Genomic DNA, 21,632 nt, shown 5'->3' on the forward strand with positions numbered 1-21,632 from the left:
TCGTTTTCATATAAAATATACAAAAAAAAGATTATTTTTTAATAGTAAAACTAAAATAAAACATTACTATACAACTACGATAAAGGCCTCGTAATAATTTTTAATTTTTTAACAACACTCTCTATAACCCTACACGGCACGCACGAAGCACCAGCCGATGAAAATAAAATAAAAGTATTGTTCTTGTCTATAGTATTGTCGTCTTTACTTTTTCGGATATTAATTATGACCACATATATTTTTAGTAGTTTATATATTTACCCCTTAATGTTATTCCATGAAATTTCCCCCCACACATTTTACATTACAAAAAGATAATATGGTGTTTCCAAAAAAAAATAAATGTGATTCTTTTGTCGACGAAAAATCATGCATGGTGCAATAAAATGAGATCGACTTATCTTGTTACATGCGTGTGTGTATATATATATATATGAGGAAAATCAATGGCAGGTTGGTCCACAATAAGCATAGTGCCTTACCAAAAATAAAAACCATACAACTATGTATATTTATATATATATATATATATATACATATATATATATATATATAGTATACACAAGACGTTTTACATAAGTCCTGTTAAAAAAGGACCGCTTCCAATATTCATAAAATAATAAGAAAAACTATAAATGTATATAAATATGAGATAGATTTAGAAAAAATATAAATTGATTATATATATGACAGAAAATAGGAAGATTTTGATGTCATTAAACAATGAATAAAATTAATATTAGTTTTATATAAATTAATTTAAATAATTAAAACTATTTTTAATAACATTGAAGTGCATTACTCAATTATATATATATATATATATAAACTTACTTTGAATAAACCCTAAATGTCCACAATTCAAAGCAAGCCTACTCTATCTAACTTCTACCAAACCATGTACAAGTCTATTAGTTAGTATACTGTATACATCAAATCTATTTAAAATATATATAATTAATACTTTAAATTCAAATCCGTATCTTGCATATCCTCGTCTCGTGTATTCCACCTTAATATATGCGTAAATACATATAAATATTATCCTATCGGGCAGTGAAATCCAGCAAGCGCACCATCAATCGATAAAATAACTTCATGGATAATAGAAAATAAAACCTTAGGGTCGAAAAATCCGTGACATATATAAATATATATATATTCACAATCACATGAAGAATACGTTATGGGGAAGAGACAAAATTGTTCTCGAAGACTACTCTATCCCTCCATATTAATATACATAGAAAATTAAAAAATGGAATAGAGTTATATGTTTTTTTTTTTTGTAAGGATGGACTAATGCCTAATAATATATGTAGAGACGTATTTAATTTAGTAACATTGAATCACGATTGATAATTGTTATTTTTATAGATATTTTCCAACAATGAAATCAATGAAAAGTAATTAATTTTATAGATATTTTCCAACAAAAACTAATTATAAATATATAATTATTATTGTTTAGAATATATGCATTGGGTAGAAAAATAACAAAATTAATAAAAAGGATGAATTATGAAAAACCGGAAAAGGGTTCGGGGCGCGGAGACGTAGGGGGCGGGGGAATACAGAGGCAGTTTTTTTGTCGGTTTCTTGTGCGCACGAGCGCATATCTTGTGGTGGTGACCTCAAGATTCGCATCCCACTACACATTTTATGTATCTTTTTTTTTAAAAAAAAAAAAAACAGAAATAATTTTGTAAAATACTTTGGAATTATATCGTCACTTCTTTTTTACAAATAAATATATTTTTATTTTATTCTAATTATAATTTTATTTCTTGGTATGCTGGTATAAATGAGAGTTGATGTTGAGTCTCAATATGAAATTAACGTGTAGATGTAGAGTATCAACATCTGAAATTAAAAAAAAATGGATTTTGAAACAATTAGTTAATGAAAAAATGATATTCAAAACAAAATTAATTATGTTCGGATTAAATTCCTAATCCTCGCAAAGAGAATTTTGGTTACATTTTATCTATTCTAAACCAATGTAACGTGAAAAAAGTATTATTCATATTTTATATAAGACCAAAAGTATTATTCTATTTGATTTAGATTATATATATATGTATAGTGTAGAGACAAATAAAAACAAAAATAAAAAGATTGTAGACTATAGGATTTGAAAGTTTAATCAAATCAGTATGACTTAAATAATATTTCTTTCACTGTCAAACAACGGAATCCTCGCAACTAAATCTGCCTAATTATCCGTCTTTTTTCTTCAATTTAATTTTAAATTAATTTCGAAAATTTCAACCTATTTACAAAAATTCTTTGCCGAAAACATGACAACTTATACCAAAAAAAAATCCAATTTAGTATTTACTATTCGTACAAGTATAAAAAAAATTCCAATATAGAAAAAATTTAACAATACCGGTAGATCGATCGATCTACGTTATAAACTATGGGGGCATATGTCCCCACTCATTTTATTTAAAAAACTTAATTTCATTATAAATTTCATAAATTTCTAACAAAAATTGTTAAATATCTCCATAAAAAATTTAAATTTATCTCTTACATTATAATAATTTTTATATTGCCTCCATTAATAAACTTTTCTAGATCTGCCCATGAATATATATACAGATATACTAATGTTTAATAACATAATTAAAGTATGAACTTTTTCATAGGATATAATCTATAGTATTACAAACGAGAAAATAAAAATTAGTCCGATTTAACATTTAGCTTATTCTACTTTTCAAATTTGCGCAATGGCTTAGATATAAATTAAGGATTATAACATATATAAGATTAGATTTCTGGTTGTTGGTTTGATCTTATTTTATTTTAAAATTATATGTTTAAAAATCATATATTTAAGATATTTATATCGATGAATTAATGCCTTGTATCTAAAAATGAGGGTTATGGTCGAAAGAAAATTAAAAGCTCCTAAATTTTATTATTGGTAATCTCGCATTCGATCATTAAAACTTATATATATATATATATATTGATTTTATATTACTTTTTATTTTATTATGGTTTAGTTAGGATTTAATTTTCTGTAACATTTATTTTATAAAAATAATTATATGCTTGTGTAATGTTTATTGGTTTATCTTTATTTTTGCTATACAATATTATTTTAATTTTTTTTAAATTAAATTCGATTTAAATATGATTAGAAATGACGTTTTTTGTGCAAAATTATATGATATTTTTGTATTGTTATATTCTTCTGGTATGTTCAAATATTTAAAATAAAAAAAGTTGGTCAAAACGGAGGGCGACCGGATTTGCTAATTATCCTCACGTGGGTCCCACAGCGACGCGCTATCTTCAGCGCGTGGAAGTAAAACCCGCCGCTACGAATTTGCAATTTGCAAACCCTAAATAAGTCATAAGGGCTAACGAGTTGACGAGTAAGCACAGCCGTGCAAGGGGTACATTTGAATAAGGCCCCTAATTGTTTGGGGCCTTATTTTTGTTTGGAAAAAATTGTGTTCTTTTGAATTTTAAAAATTGTCATAAATTTAAAATAAAATAAAAATTTTGTAATGTTATCATATCAAAATAATATAACATTAATTTTATATTTTATGATTGAAAAATATATAATTTTAATAAATCTTAATATATATATATATATATATTAAAATTGATTAAAAATAAAATATGTATATATAGATATATAATATTTGTATGGGGCCTCCGTCAACAATGAGACGTAAGAATAGCATTTAAACATATATTAATGCACGCTTTGTGTGAGATAAACCACAACGTAACCGTAACCTATATACATCATAAATGATAAGCTTCAATTCAGTGTTATCTTTTATCGGTTCTCATGTTAATCTCTTGTGTATATTATATATATATATATATATATGTATCACCGTTAATTGGGTAATTAGCATTATAATCAGGGGTCGTTGAAATCTTGAATAAAAATTGTAATCAATTTAGAAAAAATTTCATTTATTAGGGTAAGTAACACACATTATTGGTACCCATATATTATTAATGGGTCGATCGGTCAAATAACTTTTTTTTTGTCATCATTATATCACACTATTTTCCGGTGGAAATAAATTCATTAAGCTTACGATTATATTATCTTATTTTGTTACGAAAAGACGTTCCATAGACTTTTCATATTCTTTGAAAATTTTGGTTGCAAGCAAAGCAACGGAGTGAATGGGAACGACAATGAACAAAAATCATACCGACGATTTTGGTCAAAAGACGAGTCTATTGCGTTGTAACCGTACGGACACATCTCACATCAATGCTATTAGATTCTTTGTCCGAAATTTCTCTGCTAACGTAAACATAATGATGTGTGTGTGTGTGTATATATATATGTATGTATATATGTAGATGTAGTGCATACCTTTGGCTTATCATAAATTGTTCTGATAAATCTTGTGACATGAGTGTAGTGTGTGTATATATATCCACACATGCCACCATCATACATACATATACCGTAAGATTTGTTATGTTTTGTTATTGATGTACGTGTGCATAATATATATATATATATATGTGCGCGTGTGTGTATATGCCTTTGGTTTATAATAATTTTTCTCGTAAATCTTGTGGTATACGTGTATATATAATATCCATATATATGCCATCAATATACATATATATACAGAAATATTTGTTACTATATTTAATTTGTTGTTGATGTGCGTGTGCATAGTGCGTATATATGTGGATACATACATGAATTTAAGGCATATAACAAATCCGTGTGATTAAATTATTGGATAATGACAGAAAGAAGAAGGAAGAACGTGGCGTTTGGGGGAGTCTCACAGCCTAGTGGTTAATGACAACCCCCCTCTACCATGAGGTTGTGGGTTCGAATCCTAGGTATGGTACTCCCCTTGAGCCGGTCAGCTTTACGAAGCTGGTTTACCTGCTCTGCATGCTGTTCTCGTCCGGTCTATGGGCTGAGAGGCGTTGCGGTGTCCGGTGTCCGACCCGAAGGGTTGTAGGATAGGGGTTTCCCATCGTACAAAAAAAAAAAAAAGAAAAAAAGAAAAGAACGTGGCGTTTGATATTTTGTTGGATGGATTGAAAAGTCGACCGTAGACCAAACCACCCATGCAGACACAGTTTGTCGTCCTTTTTTTTAAAACCCTTTCTTTTGTATTATTAAATGTTGAAATATATTTTTCCTAAGAAAAAAAATATTAGATATTACTAAATCATGAATATATATATATATATAATATTTTGTGTAGATCTATTGAATCAGTTAATTCTAAAAGCTTTTAAGATTTAAAGTTGGAATAACCCTATCAACACTCAAATTATATAATCCAATTCCTTAACTTTCTTTTGGTTTAACTAACATTCGCATTCCACATAAAATTAAAGTTTGGTCTCACTTACAAATAAAATGTAGCCATATACACAATGAAGCTGAAGCATATAAACCTTATCCACCTCGTTTAATATATATATTTTTTATTCTAATATATATAATCAGAGCAGTTATACTTCATTGTTTTAACTTGAACATATATTGTATTACCAATAAAAAAAAATAACCACAAATATTTTCACAAATATGCCTAGTCTTGGCCATTCACGTATTATAATTATTCATGCATGAAACTTCATGCACGAAATTATACGCACAAAAATAGGAAAAAACATGTTTATTTATATATATATGTATATATATAGTTGTAGATACATTAAGAGATCAGGCAGTGGGAAATAATCAAATTACATAATCAAGTGGAAGTTGATAAGACGAGGATTTCATGTGAGGATGAACACTGTTTTGCTAATGATGAGCCAAATCTTAATGATGTCTAAACAGTTTCTGATTTGTCCTAATTACAACCACCTTTTTGTTTTTCTTATTATTATTATTATTATTATTATTATTATTATTTTTCTTTATCAGTAATCCAAAAGATTGTGAAAGAAGCAACAAAAAGCTTAAAAGAAAGACATATGGTCCCATATATAATTATTTAAACTAGAAAAGAATATAAAGGAAATTGACAAATAGTTTCCTCGTTCATATTCATAATGCATGCAGGGATCGTCCAAAGTGTATTAGATTATATATACAAGGTATCTATTTGCAGTCAAATGATTATAATTTATTTTACAATTATATAGTTTATTTTTCGGATCTTCTATTTTTAAAAAAATTCGTCAAGGGGTCATCTTTTCAATTTTCAATTATGGAATATTAATTGAAATTGATATATATATATATATATATATATATATATTATTCTATTTAAATCCGAATTTTGAGTTGCAAGTATTCCAAATACAGATTTCAATTTCATTTTCATTGTGTGGATTTAAGATTTTGGGGATCTTGTTTTTCCCCTATATATTTGTGTTTCTTTCCATCATTTGGTTTGACATTAAGGACCGACCTAATTATGAAAAAAAAGCTAAGCATATATAGGAATTATCATTCATTACACCAACCTTTATATATATATATATATATAGCAACACAATTCCATCATATCCAAATCAGTGGGTTAAACTATGTATTGAATTTTGTCCATTTCCTAACATTTTAAATTCAAAACTCTTTAGTTGAAAGTTTGAAGGACTCAATACTGTGACACTTAATCTTTCTACATCTCTTTTCCATGCGATGATTTATTCATCAATACATATAATTGCCCTTTGAACCCCTCACCACATTATAATATAATTAATAACTTGCAACTTTTTAAATTTTAAGAGCTAAAAGCTCATCTATCTATCTATCAAGAAATCCATATGAAAGTGCAACAATCAAGACCGTAGTGATGTAGCTGGTTGAGAAGCGTGGAATGTCTTTGTCCCATATCCATATTCGAGCCATAGGTTAGGGATGGAGCTAGGTCTGTATTTACGGTATACAGACTGTTTTCAGACTTTAGAATATGTAGTCGGGTCGAAAGCTCGGATTTTTTTTTCCGAATTATCAAAATAAAAGTAAAAATACAACAATCAAATCCAATGAATTTGACTCGGTCTCTCATTCACATTACATAAACATAGTTCTTACCACCCATTTTTAAATAATATATACAAGAGTTGTGAGATTTTTGAATCTATTACTTTTCATCCTAACAACGTGATTTCTATACATGAATGAAAATAATTATAATCTAACCCCCATGATAAATTTCTTACGACATGCGATTGATTTTATGAAATGTGTTTGATTACAATATAAGGTGGAAAAAAACATTTCACTTTTCATATACAGAACTTTGTAAAACTACAAAAGTAAGGTTCTTTTCTCTCTGTGTTCTAATCCATGGAACTAGAAGAAACTATATCCCCTCTTTGCGATTCCTTTCGTCAATGCGCGTTTGCACCAACGTCTTCGTTGTAGATCGATCTCCTGCGTTCCACTTCGTCTCTGCGTATTACGCAACAACAAGAATGAAGAAAGAAGACAGAAGAATACTCAGCTTTGCTCTGTATGTAAACCATGTCTGCCCGACTTCACAAAGTAAACGTCAGTTAAATGTGGGGGGTGGGCACGGGTCTGAGTACCCGAGTTTTTCCGGCATACCCGACCTTGGCCTCACCCCCTCGGGTTTCTTGACATTGCCTATCCCCTAGTTTAAACGTTGTTAAATGATCTATACTTTGAGGTCGATATCGAGATTGCTGTGGGATATAACGGGCGAATGTAAAGAACTCGTTACCTGAGAAAACTCGAGATGGAATCGTAATGCACGAGGCCGAGCACTCTCCGCCTATTTCCTTTGTGAGGTTCTTTGCTGCGTTTTACAACGGGCAACTGCTTGATGCCTCCGGCCTCCATCAACTCCTTTGCAACACCCACCATCGTGCCGGGATAACACGTTAGTAGTCCGCGTTCTTGGCCACGGTAGCTTATTTTCCGGGTACATACCGAAGAGACGGGACACAGATTCTCCTGCAAGAGAAGAAAGGGTTATTCATTCAAGTGCAAGAAGCAGAGTGTGTGATTCAAATAGGTTTGTCGGTGTTTACATACATCTAACGTTATTGGTTCGTTCTTGGACAAGTACCGTCTGATATCGCCAAGCGTTAAGATTCCAGCTAGCAAATCCTCATCATCATCCTCAACCACAAGAACACAGTTCTGGCGGCTTTCATTCAGGAATTTTTTAGCTTCTCTTAGAGTTGTACTGAGGGAAACCTTCACATAGTTCTTTGACATAACCTGAGAAACCTGAAAATCAAAATCGAAGCAGATTAACTTGTTTGGAAAAATAAATGATGGGAATCTAAACCAAGATCCTAACACATGATGATTGATGAAATCTTCATATACGCTGGGGCAAACGAGAAAAGAGAAAAACAGATTGGAGACAAACACCTTGAAGCCTTCCAGAATAGTTTCTTCATCCAGGCTTTTGTGGTTAGCATTCTCCATGACCGAAAGCTCCAGGGCTTCGTTTTTATGTTCGTTCGATGAAACGGAAGTATAACCCCTCCTCACTACTGTGTTCCGAACATCAGAAGCATCGCCCTCTTTGCCTTGATTTGCTACAGACGGCACCCATATTGCTAACCCAACAGCTCCCTATTCGCCGAAATTGACGAGGAAAATCATATCAATAAGAGATTAAAATGAGACAACTTGATACCGACAATTGACGAGAGAAATCTGGTCAAGAAGAGCTTAGACAATTCAACTTTCAAACATATTACAATCACAACAGAGGACCGTGTTTATATTCTCCCACCATATAAACAGGTCACATAAAAAAATGATACTAGCATTGCTCTTTAACCTTTTGTGAACTAGAGTAACTTGAGATTTCAGGTTAACCCGAAGGATGATAGATGGAGCAGTTTACAGCTAGGAAGAACTGATTTTGAAAAGAAAGGCTTCTGCGCTATATTGCTGAGATGAGTTTACCCGAGATGTTCGGTAAAAGTTCATAGTCCACCTCTAAGGGATCTTCTACCAAATTACAAGTGCATCATCAAGACAGCACAACATAGACAAGGATCGTGGGGTAAAACAAATTTACCATGAGAGGAAGCAGTATCCTATAATCTTTTGTCAGCTCGAATAACAGTAATACTGACGTTAAGGGCACCGAACAGACCGAAGCTAGTGTTGCAGCCATTCCAACCTGCATCAGATATTTGATTTCACTGATGTGGAGAAAGCGGGCTGGACAAGATTGAAATCAGAAAGTTGCATTGAGAGCAGGGCCAGTGTCAAAGGGAGAAATTTACCAGGGCATATGCTTGTGGCTGTGCAACAGCAGTGTTTCCGGGAATGGCTCTGTTGATGATTTCTGCTGCCGAACCTCCAAATACAGCACCAACAGCAGCACCAATCATCAAACTTGGGGCATATAGACCACCTACAAGCCCAGAGCCTTTACACAGAGCAGTTGCCACTACTTTGGCCGCGGCTAACTGACTCAATAACCATATTCCAGGAGCTGAAGCACTCTTTCCCGTATGTAGAATTTCCTCAACATTTGTGAAGCCCCAGTACAGAATTCCAGGGTACTTGAGAGCAATCATACCGGCACCTAAGCCACCCAATGCAGGGCAAACAATAGCAGGAAGGCCGAATTTGTCTTTGATGAAGTCAAATGACTTGGTAAACCATGTGACAAGGCGAGAAAACACAACGCTGACAGCACCACACAACATGCCTAATATCAGGTACAGAGGGAGTTCTGGAGACAAAAGTGAAAACACCCATTACAGTAAATAACATCGATCTTCAGTATTTTAATGTATCAAAGTACTTTATCATGGTTATCTATCCAATCAATCTCAGATCTCATACTACTCGGAAGTCAGAGAGGAAGTTAACAGGTTAAAAGAAACAAACCCGCAGCAGACTTCTACTTGAGAGCAATCATACCAGCTCCTAAACCGCCTAATGCAGGACACACAATAGCAGGAAGACCAAACTTGTCTTTGATGAAGTCAAATGAGTTGGTAAACCACGTGACAAGGCGAGAAAAAACAACGCTGACAGCACCACATAACATGCCCAATATCAGGTACAGAGGGAGCTCTGGAGACAAAGTGAAAACATGTCGGAATTTTGCAACAAAACACCCGTTATAGCAAATATACGTCGATCTTTAGTATTTTAGAATAGCAAAATACTTTATCATGATCATCTATTCATCTGGATACCAGATCATATACGACTCAGAAGTCAGTACAGAAGCTAACAGAAAGGCTTTCAGTTGAACTTCCCATTAAAAGAAACATACCTGCAGCAGACTTCAAGTCGTACGAGGGAACTGTGAAAGCTGATTGAGTCCCCATCAAAGCGTTTGACACAGTAGATGATATAACAGAAGCCAAGATTATCATTGCTGTGGTAAATGGAGGTGAATTCTCAGCACGGAGAGGTCTTAAGACAGTCTCGATAGCAAAGAAACAACCAGCCACGGCTGCATTGAAACCTGGAGCGAGAAAGAAAAATCAAAAGAGGTAAAAATTTGATACTTCAACATCAATGAGAAGGAAAATTATCAGAACTTATAGAAATAGCGCTTGTTTGGAAGAGCTTAATAACCACGAAAGGGGTAAGCCCAAATAAGTTATCTGAAAAAAAGGTGAAGGTTTCTAGTGCAGGTCTTATTGCTCTCCCATTTAAAAGTAAGGGAAGCACCGACCTCTAGAATCAAACTTAGAAAAAGTCATATCCAGAATATAATCTCAGACTAGAATCTAGACCCTGTAGAATAAACAAAGGATTTTGCAACTATAATACAATGGCAAACACATTTCTGAGATAACGAGATTGAAAAAGCATAAGCAGGGGGAAAGATTGATTTACCCCAAAAGGTCCCATGAATGGAGCACATATATTCATTGATGAAAATCTACAGGATAAAGCTAATGATGGGTAGAGCAACATCATACAATGAACAAAACGGTGAAGGATGTTATGTTGCTGATTGGTCCATTTACCACTCCGGCAATGAACGTTTCGAAAAAATTGAAGTATTCAACAATATGGTCTCTAGATGATACCTGAAGCAATCCCAGAAGCCGCACCAGCAGCAGTAAGAGCTATTCTCCTTTCTCTATTGTTTTCCATCATAAGGGCAAACCCGTTGGCACAGGATTTCCCAATGTCGACGCTAGGTCCCTCAGGACCCAATGAACATCCCGTACCAAGTGTGACAGCGGCTTGGATGGCCTTTATTGTGGGAAATATACCAGCAAGGAGATCAAGTCCTTGCCTTTGAGAAGAAGTGGATTGCCTGATTTGGTCTAAGATTTCAAGCAAACCATGCATCATTCCCACAATAACTCCTCCAGTGACGGGAATTAGAAGAATTCGATGCCAAGTATCAGCCAGTCTCTGCAGGCGAAGCCAAGTAGCACCCTCGTTCGGAGTACCAGCCCATGCCCACTCATGAATTACATGAACCTAGACAAAGAAAATTCCAAACACTACTCCATCGAATCAGAAGCCAAGCAATCGAATCAGAAGCCAAGCAATATAGCCCAAAATCTAAACCGTAAGAATCGATCTAGATAAGATAACTACGCACAACATAGTAAATCGAGGTCGAATCGAGACATGATCGTACCCCTGAATTGAAGGCGGCAACGCATATTCCGGCAGCGACACCAATTAGACAGCCGATGAGCAACAGTGCCCATTCAGGTGGAGCACTGTCACCCAGAACATCGTTACCTTCATCGTGCCCGTGCCCGGAATGTCGGAAATCATGATGACAGTCAGCATGAGTATTTTCCACACTGGACGACAACGCGGGAGGAGAAGAAGAAGAAGACGGGTGGAAATGCTCTCTATCAACTCTGCTATTCTCCAGACGCTTGAAACTTAGACGTCGTCCGGAGAGCGAAATTCCGCGATCCAAATGCTTGAACAGATCTCTAACTCCTCTGCCACCGCTCCTGATCGACGGAGACTGAGCTTCAACATCGAGATCGTCTTCTCCGCCGATACTGCCGTCGCCGTCGTTAGATCGCAGCAAATGTCTCTCCTCGTTGTACTCTCCGGCTCCTCCTCCAGACGCCATATCTCTCATTTCAAACCTCCGTCACGAACGCATCCTCCTCCTTTCTCCGCCGTTGTTTTCCGATGGAATTCCGATCTCGGATGCCGAGCTCCTTTTCCCCCCGTGCTCGATCGCGAAGACACGCAGTAGAGATCCTTAAAGAGTCCCTTCTTGACGAACTAGAGGGTCCGATAACATGGGCCTAATGGCTAACGTGGCCCAAATCCAAGTTAAAAAACTTCTTCTTCTTCTTCTTCTTCTTCTTCTTCTTCTTCTTCTTCTTCTTCTTCTTCTTCTATCGTTGTTCTCTATCTTTCCATATATATATATGTATGTATATACATACATATATGTGTTGTCCAGTAGGATTTCATCACTGAAGATATGTAATGACGACAGTGATAATCTTGAAACATGTTCTTGGTTTTACAGAAGAACGTGTCCGAGGTTGAAAATGTGAAGGATCATCATTAAAAGAGGAAGGAGCTTTTTCTCTTTGTTTAGAAGGAGAAAAAGAATCAAAGCTACAAACCCAAAATACAAGAACATGTGAATAATCTCTTCACTTTTTCCTCATCTGCTTCTTAAGCAAAATTTCAGAACACCCCCACTGGTAATACAAAAATTATTTCAGGATATGGTGAAATTGAATCATATGCTAATCATATCTCCTATACTTTCTGATCTTTGAAACAAGATGAACATACTGTCCTTTCTCCACCATGTCTCTTATTACCTCGCGAGCCTCTGAAAGCATGCCAGCGTCCCGTAGATAACTCACCAGCGTCCTATACACCACGAAATTCGGTTCACACCCTCTGGATTTCATTTCCTTGAACATTGCCAATGCCTCTTTGAACTTTTTCGCCATACAAAACCCTCGTATCATGGAATTGTACGTGAAAACGTTAGGCAGTTGTCCTTTAAGCGTCATCTCGTTGAACAACTCTTGAGCCTTCTCAAACTCCCCGGCCATGATATACCCTGTGATCATCACAGTGTAGCAAACGACGTCCGGTATGAACCCTGTTTTCACCATTTCGTCGAAAAAGTACTTGCAAGCCTCTAAGTTTCCAGCTCGACTCAGGCCGTCTATCAACGTGGTGAAATGGAGCATGCTAGGGCTCATGCCCACTTCCCTCATATGCCTGAGCAGCTCGAGAGCAGCCAGAGGTTTATCTCGTTTCCCATAAAAATGGAGGAGAATGTTGTATGTATGGAGATCTGGACAAAACCCTTCTCGACCCATTTCCTCAAACAGCCTATAAAACCGATCTAGTTTCCCTAACCTATAGTTTGCACACATGAGGATGTTATAAGTCAGAACATCTGGTGAAAACCCATCCGCTAACATCTGCTGATAAACCCACACAATCAATCTGTACTGTTTTATCACCAACAACGAATGCAGAATTGCATTATAGGAGTGTCTGTATGGCCGGAAATTGAAATTCTTCGACTTGATGAATCGGTCCACAACTTTTCTTGCGATGCCTGCTTCACCACAAGTACATATCAATATATTAAATGTCTGTGCAGTGGTTGGGTAACCTTCACTGTTCATCTCATCAACCAGCCTCCACATTGCCTTATATTCCCCACACTCTGCAAATACCTTCATAAGTAAATGATAGGAGTTTGCTGTGTGTCTGAAATTCTCTTGCTGGCCAGACCAGATGATGAACTTATACGCTAGTTTCGCACGCCTGGTTTTACTATCATAACTTATGGCCCTCAAGATCCCGAGAAGAACCTGTCTCACGAGAAAAGCCGATACTCTAACACTCAACTCATCTAAAGCCGATTTCGTATTGAATCCCGGCTCATCTTGCAGTAAAATCTCGAGAACCCGCGAAGCATCAAGCCTGGCTCTCTCTAAAAAACTTCTCCTAACTGAAAAATCCCTTCGGGCACCGCCCTCGTGTTCGGGCATATCCAGCTTCTCGTTAAAAACATCATCCGAGTCCAAAACTTCCCAGGTTCTGTTCAGGGGTTCTTCGATATGATGGAAACCATTATCGGTCTCTTCACCGCCGAAGCTCCCGTCGCAAAGTTTTCGTGACACGAAGAAAAATCGACAAACTTTACGGGCTACACTCCTGCCGAAAGGAACTGCGAGGTACATATTCAAGCTCAATCCAACATCGATGTCTCCCCATTATCTCTGCAATCTTAATGATCTAAGCAAGCTCAAGAAACCCAGAACCACAAAATGAAACCTCTCTAGGTATAGATCTCCAAGCCTGGGATTTCCGATTCCTGAAAAACCCATCAAAACGGCAAATCCCCCGATCGGAAGCTAGGGTTTTAACCCGCCGAAAGCCTTAAGTTTCAACTTTGAGAGGCAATGTACCCGGGAAAATGATTATACGTACGTACGAGGAGGAGCTGTGAATTACCTGACGAAGGACGAGAGTTCCACGTTTTACGAACTAGAACCCAGTTCCGGTCGGGGGTCTGTTTCGCGTCGCTGGAAGAGGAGAGGCTTTGCGTTAGTGTGCAAGTCGGAGGACGACGCTGGGGAGGTTAGCTGTTTCGCACCACACGGGACATTCAGTAATCAAACCAATAAAAATAGGACACGTATCCCAATGGGCCGTCGACCCCAATAAAGCCCGGTTTCAATTATGGAAAAATATTTTGTCTATTTATCTGATTTGCCATAGTTTTGAATCATTGTAAACAGTGTTACGGGGAAAGCCGTTTAATTTCATTTTGAAAATGAAGATATTATATATATATATATATATATATATATATATATATATTTTTTCTTTCATAGAAATAAGGCAAAACATTACATGACGTCACTATCCAGTACGATGGGCCGTTAGAGCCCACCAGATGGCCCATTAAGCATATTTTTATGAGTTGTTTTGGAAAAATTGACAAATCTGACATGTGGTGTTCCAGATCGGACGGCCAGCGATGCCCACATGCTGCAGGTGTTGTGGGTCCCACTGATGTTTCCCTCCACCTCCTTTGGTTCTGTTTGTTTTCCATGATTCTATCCCTAATAATTTCCACTTCGTATAATTATTACACGAAAAAAGTCCCCATAAGTAATAATTAATCATATGCGATCATGTCGGCGGATTCCTTCGCCGCATGAAGGTTGAGCTGCAAAATCTCGGCTTGTTTATGGGTTTCGGGTCGTTCTTCTGTAATTCGTCAATTGGTGATCTCTTCTCTTAGGTACGCCCTCGCCTTTATTCGATTCGATTCGATTCGTTTCTTCATTTTCTGGGAATTCATGGCACTCGGTGGATGATTCCTGTATGGTTCGAATTCGCTAGAATTTTTCAAGTTGGCGATTCATGCGGTGAGTTTGATATAATCAATGAGGTGGGGATCGGTGTTTGAGTTCTGCGTAATTTGCGTACTGTTGAGTGAAATGAGCTGAATTTGGTGCTCGTGGGTCCAAGATTTTCGATTTTCTTGATTTCTTTTGGGATGTGTTTCTGCTGATTAGGGTTCTTGGGTAACATCTCTTACCCCTGTTCTGAATTCGATCCGTTTCGCTTACTCAAAAGGTTTTTGGATAAAGGGTCAACGATGAATGAGGCTATAAACACGGTTTCAGCTGAAAATGGGAGCGCCAATGGGTTATTGCCTGATGATAATCATGAAGAGGGTGTTGGATCCGCACAACAAGAGAATGCAAGTATCGTGAGGGATGGATCTCCGGGTGGATTATCGCCTTCGATAAGAAAAGGATACGGGTTGAAGAAATGGAGACGAATCAAGAGAGATAGCCTCGTGACGGAAGGGGTGGTTGCCATTGATAGCAGTAAAGTCCTGAAGCGTGGATTATCGGGTCCTGTTAATCCTCCTAAACCTGCAGACTTATCTTCGATTGAAGCCAGACAGAGTAGTGAAGGCTCTGTCGGATCCGTAAATATGATGAATCATCTGGGTTCAGGAAAAGTGTTTAGTCCCGTTCCAGGTTCTGCGTTTATCGTAGGCCAAGCGTTTTCTGAAAGTGTCGGGCTGGAGAAGAGCGAGGATCGTAATAGTAAGGTGGAATGTGGTAGCAGTGTTGGAGGAAAGATTAGTTCGGGTAGCTTATCTCAAAGAGCTCAACAAGGCAAAAGCCAGATTGATACCATTAAGAAGGCTAGAGCGGAGCAGGTAGAAGGCGAGAAGGAAAATCCTTCTTGCAGCTTGGATTCCGACTTGAGAAGCACTGATTTTGTATTTTCGAGTGGTGCGTTTTCTCATGATGACAAGGGGAAGCATGGTGAGAAATTGTTGAATGAGTATAGAAATGAGGGTCAGCAATTCAGCCGGGAAGATCAAAATGGTCACAGAAAAGAAAACGGAGAAAGAGAAGAAGATAGCGTTTCGAAAGACTATCTTTCCCGGTTAGAGAACGATCTGCTTGCGGATTCAATCAGGAATCTTGCAGCTGTGCAGGAAGCTCTTGAGAAAGGTTTGAATTCTAACAACCCTTTTTCTAAATAATGTTCTTTTTCTTTCCAATTGCCCTTAAAAGTGATACTGCATGTTTTCGAAGCAATTCGTAAGTCTAAGCAGATTGTTGGTTGTCCAAAAATTGATGGCCGATGAGACAGAACGTAGGCATGAATTTATCGCATCTCATGTACTTGGCTATCGGGGTTTTATGATTTTTTCTCGAAACTAACTAATGCAATATGACGCATATGCAGAAGTTCAGAACTTTTCGGAAATCGGGAGAGATTCTATACCGCTACATCGCAGCATAGATGAGTCGGGTTTTTCATCTGACCAACCGGGAAACGTAGAAAATCCGAGAGAAAATAGCTCGGAATCACAGGTACCGATCTTGAAGCAGCGAGTAACCCATCTCGAAAGCAAACTGGGGGAAGCAAAGGCCAAGCTTGAGGCCAAGGATGCCAAGATCCGGGAATTAGAGAACTCGAAGATCGAAACTGAGCTCGAGGGCATTCTCCAGAGAAAGATGGAAGCTGAAATCGAACATCTGCTGCTCACGAGATCTCTGGAAGAACCGAAGAAAACGCGTAATCTGAGGGAAGATCCGGGACACAAGTCGGGAAACATCTCGGGGAGAGCATTCAAGTCCGGCCTTTGTTTCTTGGCGCAGTTGATTTTGCTTCTCTGCATACTCAGGTTTTTCATCTTGCAGCTATTGCCCGACTCACAGATCGTTATACCAACTTAAAAAAGAGTTGCGTAGATTCATCTCTTTTGGTCAACCGAACATTTTTTTCAGGTACGATCGTTTGTTTGTTTAGCATATAATCTTGTCGGATTTTCTTTTATGTTGAAGCTGTAATAAGTATTAACGATTAGCTGCGGAGTTGTTTTTGTCTCGGGTGGTTTGGTTACTGGTGAAGTTTTTAGTCATTTTACTTCGCAAGTAACGCTCATTGACTTGGCGACATCTTCCCCCACATCATAGGAGGACATGACATCGTGACTATGTTCATCGATCAGGGGAAGTGTTGGTCGGCCGTTGAGGCAAATAGCCCATTAAGCTCACAAGTGAGGCCCATTTGTTAAACTAATGGGCCGAAAAGAAGGCCGTCATGGATCTATTCAAGGCCCAACCAAACTAAAGATTCCATTCATCCATACGCTCACGTCGGGCGCGTGAACCCCACGGCCAAAAAACATTACGTGTCTCCAACCCGAGCCGAGGTTTTTTTTTTTTTTTTTTTTTTTTTTTTGTGAGCAGTTTTCGTTTATCTCATGAAACATGCGAACCGAACTGATATTTTTTTTGACTCGTTTGAAAACGGACGTAACAAGTTGAATCTAAAACGAATCAGCTCAGAACCAAACCGGCTGGCTCCTTCGACACTTATAGACTCGACCGAACTCGGTCCCATCTCAGACATCAACTCAAAAAGGAAAAAAAAAAAACCAATGCAGAGACCAAAATCCAAACACGAAATAGCTCGTCGTTATTCGCACAGGACCCCCTCATTTACGCCCTATGAAAAATGAATGTAAAACCGCACCAGACCTCTATATAAATAAAAAATCAAAGGCTCTCTCTATCTTTTCATATATAATATTATTCCTATCTCTCTCTCTGCTCAAAGAAACGAGTCCAGGTGCGAGTAGTCATGTACCCTGCTGTACTCGAGAAGGCTTCCGTATGCGCGGTCCCATACCCCCACGAACAGCCCCTCCGTGTCTGGGCTGAACGATATTCCCGATACCTCCCCAAAGAAGTCGATCTCCTGCTCTGTCTCGTACCCATTCCTCACATCGTACACGTGCACAAAATCCGCTGCCTCAGCCACTGCCATGTATTTTCCATCTGATGAGTATCGGATGGACCTGATCGCTCCTACGTTTGCCCTCAGTACAGCCACCGATTTAGACATGTTACGTATATCCCACACCCTGCAGGTCTTGTCCTGGTTTCCGGTGGAGAAGGTGTGCCCGTCTGGGTGCCATGCCGATGCAAAGGAATAGTCCAAGTGCCCCGATAACGTTCCCACAGTCTGTTTTCAAAGATTTCGGAAAAAAAACTTGAGAAATTTTAAGCATGGAGAAATATGAGTTTCTGAATCTATAAAATATGATATTTGCACCTACCTTTCCCGTGTTGGAGTCTACCAAAAGGCCCTCCGGGTTGTCCCCAACAATAGTCAGGAGTTTACCGTCAGGACTCAGAGATGTGTGCTGTCAAGAAAACAAATCGATAGATAATCGTTACCACCAGATGATTCATACCGGAACCACATCAGAGCGGTAAGCGGATAACGGTACAGAGAGATCAAATTTCACCAAAGCAAAGGACTTACATTCACTGGCCAAGGAAAACGAAAATGATTAACAAGCTGGTGCTTCTCCATATCAAAGTCTCTGACCCCGCAGTCATTATTCGAGGCAGTAAAATGAAGTGCACCACTGCACGTAGATAATAGAAGGGCAAAAGCAAAGTTAGAAGGAGAAATCCTGACAAGTTGTGACAGGGCCTCGTCAAGCAAACGAAAGAGGTCTACCTCGATTTAAAATAGATCTCAACAGCATTAATGATAGCATTATCAGTATGAGTTATACGAGAGCAAAAGCTGACACCGGGTCTATCAAGATGCTGGACCAGAGCAGAGTGGAAAACGATGAGCTTCACCAAGAGATTGCACATAACAACTACTTTGCTTAACCACTGATATCTTAAAAAAGACTAGGAGCTCACCTTGCAAATAACTGTTCCTTGAAATCCACCGGCGACTAGAAATCTATCCTTCACTGCGAGTGTACTAACTCGAGTCCGTGTAAGTCTTTCCAGCAAAGTTTCACGATCCTCCTGAATGCAATGCACACAAAGAAAAGTTCTTCACATACACCGATTTTTAGTTATTTTGAAGACATTTTTATCATTACGGAGTAACACTAACCTCAGGTGGAGGTGGAGCAACATGTCCTGAGACATTGAGAACCTCAGTGCTTGCACATGTTACAGTATTATAATGCATAACTTGAAAACGTGACACAACGTACACATCGTGCTTCGATGTCGCCCAAACCAAATTCCTCAACTGCAATATTGAGAAAAAAAATTATTGACCAGATGACCTCCACATGTATCTTTGCAGAAGACTAATCACATGAATTGCATTCGGTATATTGAGTCAAAAAGCCATGCTATTCTACAAATCCCTTAACCATAAATGATATGCAATGCAGGCAATCACCACAAGCACACAAATTCCCCATTATATCCTCACCAATGCCCAAAGACAAGGTATAATCAAATCATATAAAAGGAATTTCAACTAGAAAAGCATAGAGGAATTTCAATGGCAAAACCTGGAAGTGAAGAATAGTTGATTTAACAGATCTTGAATTTCGCCGGAACTCGTAGAAAGAGGCCCCTTTTCGAGTGACCTTGCAATCCTACATTCATGAAACAAAAGATAAACGATATTAGATAACTGATGGCAACCAAATATGTGGACGACAATTTGGACAATCAAAAAACATATCCCTTACTTTTCCCGATGATTCCCCAGAATTGGGGACATTTTCATAGTTTTTGTACTGTTCTAGTCTAGTTTGCCTGTATTTTTCCCTAGTAATACTAAGCCTTTCCCAAGGAATTCCCTGAATATCTTTTCCTTTCCGAGTTTGCTCTGCGGTTGTATCCGGTATTTTATCATTCTGAAACAGAGAACGGAGGATAACGCACAAGATTAGAGTGAAACTGGAAGTTAATATTCCTCACAGCCTAAACCGTCTGTTGAGGTAATTAGCATAACCAAAAACTGTTCGACTTGAACAGGGCATTACTTACTGGGAAATCATATTCGTCATAATCAGAACCTGATAATATATCATCGTCCCAATCCATATCATTATTTCTGTCTTCCATATCATCATTTCTGTCTTCCATATCATCATTTATGTCTTCCACGAACCCATCGTCCTCCGCTTGGAAATTGGACATTTTTCAGGTAACAAATATAGGCAGCTGCAAACATAAAAACACAAACTATTTAGCACTTAGCCACTTACTGGACCTAAAAAATCAGGAAAACCTTAAGCTGCTGTAGTATAATACAACACAGTAACTGGGAAATTCTTGTTCGATTTCAGGAAGCTTTAATCCCAAACAAGAATAGCATCCCGAAAATTCTTGTCCGAAGCTAACATCATAGATGCCAACAATGTCCAACAAGCAAAACACATACCAAGTCAGCAGCAGACATCAAACATGCAAGACCTCCATGGAAAAAATACTTCTCCATGCCCGTATAACAAAATACCAGAAACAAGGTCTTACAGGGCAATTTGAACTATCATATACTCCGTTCCATCAATCTGGCTAGTTAGATACCACACGAAACGAAAGCAAAATCCGCAACCAACCACCAAAATCCGATTATAACACATAAAACATCAAGTTCCCCATGGAGTTCATAAACCAAAGCCGACAAAAGAGGAAAAAGGAAGACAAACGCAATCAATCAACAACAATAAATCCGGTGCATGGGCAAACACAAAACCCTAACAAGCCCAATATATATAAACTCTCGACCTAGAGGACGATTCAAAACCCAGGAACCTCACACCAGAGCACGAGCATGGAAGAAGCAGAGATGGAAGGGTGGTTACAAAACCCAGGACCGGGAGATTCACCTGGCAACAGAAATTTCAAGGAATTCAAAACGGAGTCCTCTTCCGAAAATCGATAGATAATCGTTACCATGGATTCGGCAAAAACTCGTATTAGGGAAAACGATGAGATCGATCGCGAGAGAGGGCCTTCCGAAGAACACCGAAAAATTTATCTCCGTTCACAGGCTACAACCGTACGAGGGACAAGGGACGGGGAATTTTACTCAAATCGGCTCGCATCTATTTCACGTGTACACCAGAAAAAACATAACACATTTGTATGTGAAAAGACGAAATTACCCTTAATGAATACGCGATTTTTATCCGTTTGAAAACAATTTCGTTATTACGACTTCGTAATTAATTCTAAATATAGTTACAATTGATTCTAAAAAAGGTGGCAAAAAAATCATCTGTCTTATTTTAGTGGTATATCATAGTGGTATATCAGTTATATATTAGTCGTAATAAGGTCGCAAAAAATAAAACGAAAAAGGTATTTCGGACTTTTCCAACTGTGGGTTAAAATTAAATTTTTTTTTTTTTCGGTGGTGTACACTGAAATTGCTGGGT

The 21,632-nt window shown here is 37.6% G+C and overlaps 4 protein-coding genes across 9 annotated transcripts; 1 reads left to right on the top strand and 3 right to left on the bottom strand.

Annotated features, from left to right (window-relative positions):
• Positions 1–7,125: 7,125 nt before the first annotated feature.
• On the bottom strand, positions 7,126–12,150 carry LOC104815677 (chloride channel protein CLC-f-like). The gene is made up of 9 exons (XM_010544179.2): positions 11,547–12,150; positions 10,981–11,383; positions 10,212–10,406; positions 9,205–9,659; positions 8,994–9,098; positions 8,333–8,539; positions 7,988–8,185; positions 7,674–7,906; positions 7,126–7,381 (listed from the first exon to the last, which is right to left on the bottom strand). The coding sequence occupies exons 1-9, from the start codon at positions 12,009–12,011 to the stop codon at positions 7,321–7,323; spliced, it is 2,322 nt and encodes a 773-aa protein (XP_010542481.1). The 5' UTR covers positions 12,012–12,150; the 3' UTR covers positions 7,126–7,320.
• Positions 12,151–12,451: 301 nt separating this feature from the next.
• LOC104815678 (pentatricopeptide repeat-containing protein At3g60050-like) lies at positions 12,452–14,529 on the bottom strand. 2 transcript variants are annotated; one of them, XM_010544181.2, is made up of 2 exons: positions 14,381–14,529; positions 12,452–14,240 (listed from the first exon to the last, which is right to left on the bottom strand). In XM_010544181.2, the coding sequence occupies exon 2, from the start codon at positions 14,104–14,106 to the stop codon at positions 12,640–12,642; it is 1,467 nt and encodes a 488-aa protein (XP_010542483.1). In that variant the 5' UTR covers positions 14,107–14,240; positions 14,381–14,529; the 3' UTR covers positions 12,452–12,639. The 2 variants fall into 2 exon arrangements, with proteins under 2 accessions (XP_010542483.1, XP_010542482.1); XM_010544180.2 differs by having other exon boundaries at positions 12,452–14,280.
• Positions 14,530–15,006: 477 nt separating this feature from the next.
• Positions 15,007–17,330, top strand: LOC104815679 (WPP domain-interacting protein 3-like). Of its 3 annotated transcripts, none has more exons than XM_010544185.2 (3): positions 15,007–15,176; positions 15,515–16,413; positions 16,652–17,330. In XM_010544185.2, exons 2-3 carry the CDS (start codon positions 15,537–15,539, stop codon positions 17,143–17,145), a joined length of 1,371 nt encoding a protein of 456 aa, XP_010542487.1. In that variant the 5' UTR covers positions 15,007–15,176; positions 15,515–15,536; the 3' UTR covers positions 17,146–17,330. The 3 variants fall into 3 exon arrangements, with proteins under 3 accessions (XP_010542487.1, XP_010542485.1, XP_010542486.1); XM_010544183.2 differs by having other exon boundaries at positions 15,008–15,176; positions 15,529–16,413; XM_010544184.1 differs by lacking the exon at positions 15,007–15,176 and having other exon boundaries at positions 15,183–16,413.
• A 412-nt stretch (positions 17,331–17,742) lies between these two features.
• LOC104815680 (uncharacterized WD repeat-containing protein C2A9.03-like) lies at positions 17,743–21,126 on the bottom strand. Of its 3 annotated transcripts, none has more exons than XM_010544186.1 (10): positions 21,081–21,126; positions 20,236–20,412; positions 19,935–20,102; positions 19,752–19,838; positions 19,340–19,480; positions 19,138–19,248; positions 18,944–19,035; positions 18,743–18,848; positions 18,534–18,620; positions 17,743–18,439 (listed from the first exon to the last, which is right to left on the bottom strand). In XM_010544186.1, exons 2-10 carry the CDS (start codon positions 20,386–20,388, stop codon positions 18,026–18,028), a joined length of 1,359 nt encoding a protein of 452 aa, XP_010542488.1. In that variant the 5' UTR covers positions 20,389–20,412; positions 21,081–21,126; the 3' UTR covers positions 17,743–18,025. The 3 variants fall into 3 exon arrangements, with proteins under 3 accessions (XP_010542488.1, XP_010542490.1, XP_010542489.1); XM_010544188.1 differs by having other exon boundaries at positions 21,012–21,081; XM_010544187.1 differs by lacking the exon at positions 21,081–21,126 and adding an exon at positions 20,980–21,074.
• Positions 21,127–21,632: the final 506 nt, after the last annotated feature.

Source organism: Tarenaya hassleriana, unplaced genomic scaffold (genome assembly GCF_000463585.1).
Source record: "Tarenaya hassleriana unplaced genomic scaffold, ASM46358v1 Cleome24, whole genome shotgun sequence".
Lineage (NCBI taxonomy): Eukaryota > Viridiplantae > Streptophyta > Magnoliopsida > Brassicales > Cleomaceae > Tarenaya > Tarenaya hassleriana.